Here is a 1,088-nt window from a genome sequence, read left to right as displayed (position 1 = left end):
TTTGGGCAACACTTCCAAAATTTATTGCAATATCTTAACCATCCCTTTCATACAATCGTGCGGTTCTTCAGCTAGAAACATTTGTTGACCGTCCTCGGTCAGATAATCGCTGTAAGCTATAACTTTAACAGTTTCCATGCCCAAAGACTCGAACAGCTTTGCCGAATAGAATCCAGTGACATCCGCGCGAAGCACTTTCGTTCCACATTTCACAGCGTATTCAAATTGCTTCTCCATAAGAATCCTGCCGAGCGATCGCCCCCGTAGTCGAGAATCAACCGCCAAGAAGTGCAAGTGATATACCTTGTCCACCCCGTATCGATTGAACACGTCCACTTCGTGCGATAGATATCCCAGCACCCGCAGAATATCGGCGAACTTCTTGGTTTCGGTACGCCCAGCCAGGTCGATCAAGTGCGTGACTTCATCAGGTTCGGTTATGGCACCGCCGGATAGTCCAACGATTCGTCCGCTACCTTGCTCCACGGCCAACCAAACGAATCCCTCCTCGATGAGAGATAACGAGAACTCCATGTCGTCATCGGTGACATCACTGCCCTGGTAGTAGTAGATCGTCAGCGGTTCCTCGGCGTAGAAGAATGTCCCCAAAGCTTCACGCAACGCTTCCCTATCGGCTGGGATCGCTTGACGGAACTGGATGTCGCTCAACGGCGTGGCTCCCATCTCTCTAAAGGCCACAAAATCACTAATCTAATCCGATCACTCGCGAAGCGAGATTAACTAAGGTAATCCATCCCGGGTGGATTTGATTGTTGAGTAGTTTTGCGCGCTCGTCGGTGGGAAAAAACATCTGGTGATTCTCATCCCTTGCTACAGTTGTAAGCGAGGGCGTTAAATCACTCTCGGAGGTTGCTGATGAACCAATATAATTAGTTGCTGGGCAGATAAAAAATCACTGCTAGTTTGTACGTTGATTGGGTGGTAATTTATGCGAACTAACAATAGTCAATGTGTGCTTTTAATTGGTATTGAAAAATTATTTAGGGGGAATGTGGGCAATATGACCGGGGAATCACTAAGAAAAAAATTGCATAGGTAGGTAACTTCTTTTTTCTGGAATTATATAT

At 46.5% G+C, this 1,088-nt stretch overlaps 1 protein-coding gene across 1 annotated transcript; it reads right to left on the bottom strand.

Moving 5' to 3' along the window:
- LOC5574102 lies at window positions 1-840 on the bottom strand. Its single transcript, XM_001661123.2, has one exon. The coding sequence runs from the start codon at window positions 682-684 to the stop codon at window positions 22-24; it is 663 nt and encodes a 220-aa protein (XP_001661173.1). The 5' UTR covers window positions 685-840; the 3' UTR covers window positions 1-21.
- Between the last annotated feature and the right edge of the window lie 248 nt (window positions 841-1,088).

Source organism: Aedes aegypti, chromosome 2 (genome assembly GCF_002204515.2).
Source record: "Aedes aegypti strain LVP_AGWG chromosome 2, AaegL5.0 Primary Assembly, whole genome shotgun sequence".
NCBI classification, from domain to species: domain Eukaryota; kingdom Metazoa; phylum Arthropoda; class Insecta; order Diptera; family Culicidae; genus Aedes; species Aedes aegypti.
The sequence above is the reverse complement of the archived record's forward strand: the minus strand, read 5'-3'. Positions and strand labels throughout refer to the sequence as shown.

Coding starts and splice junctions, on each gene's coding strand:
- LOC5574102 (XM_001661123.2), bottom strand. CDS start 684: ATGGGAGCCACGCCGTTGAGCGACATCCAGTTCCGTCAAGCGATCCCA.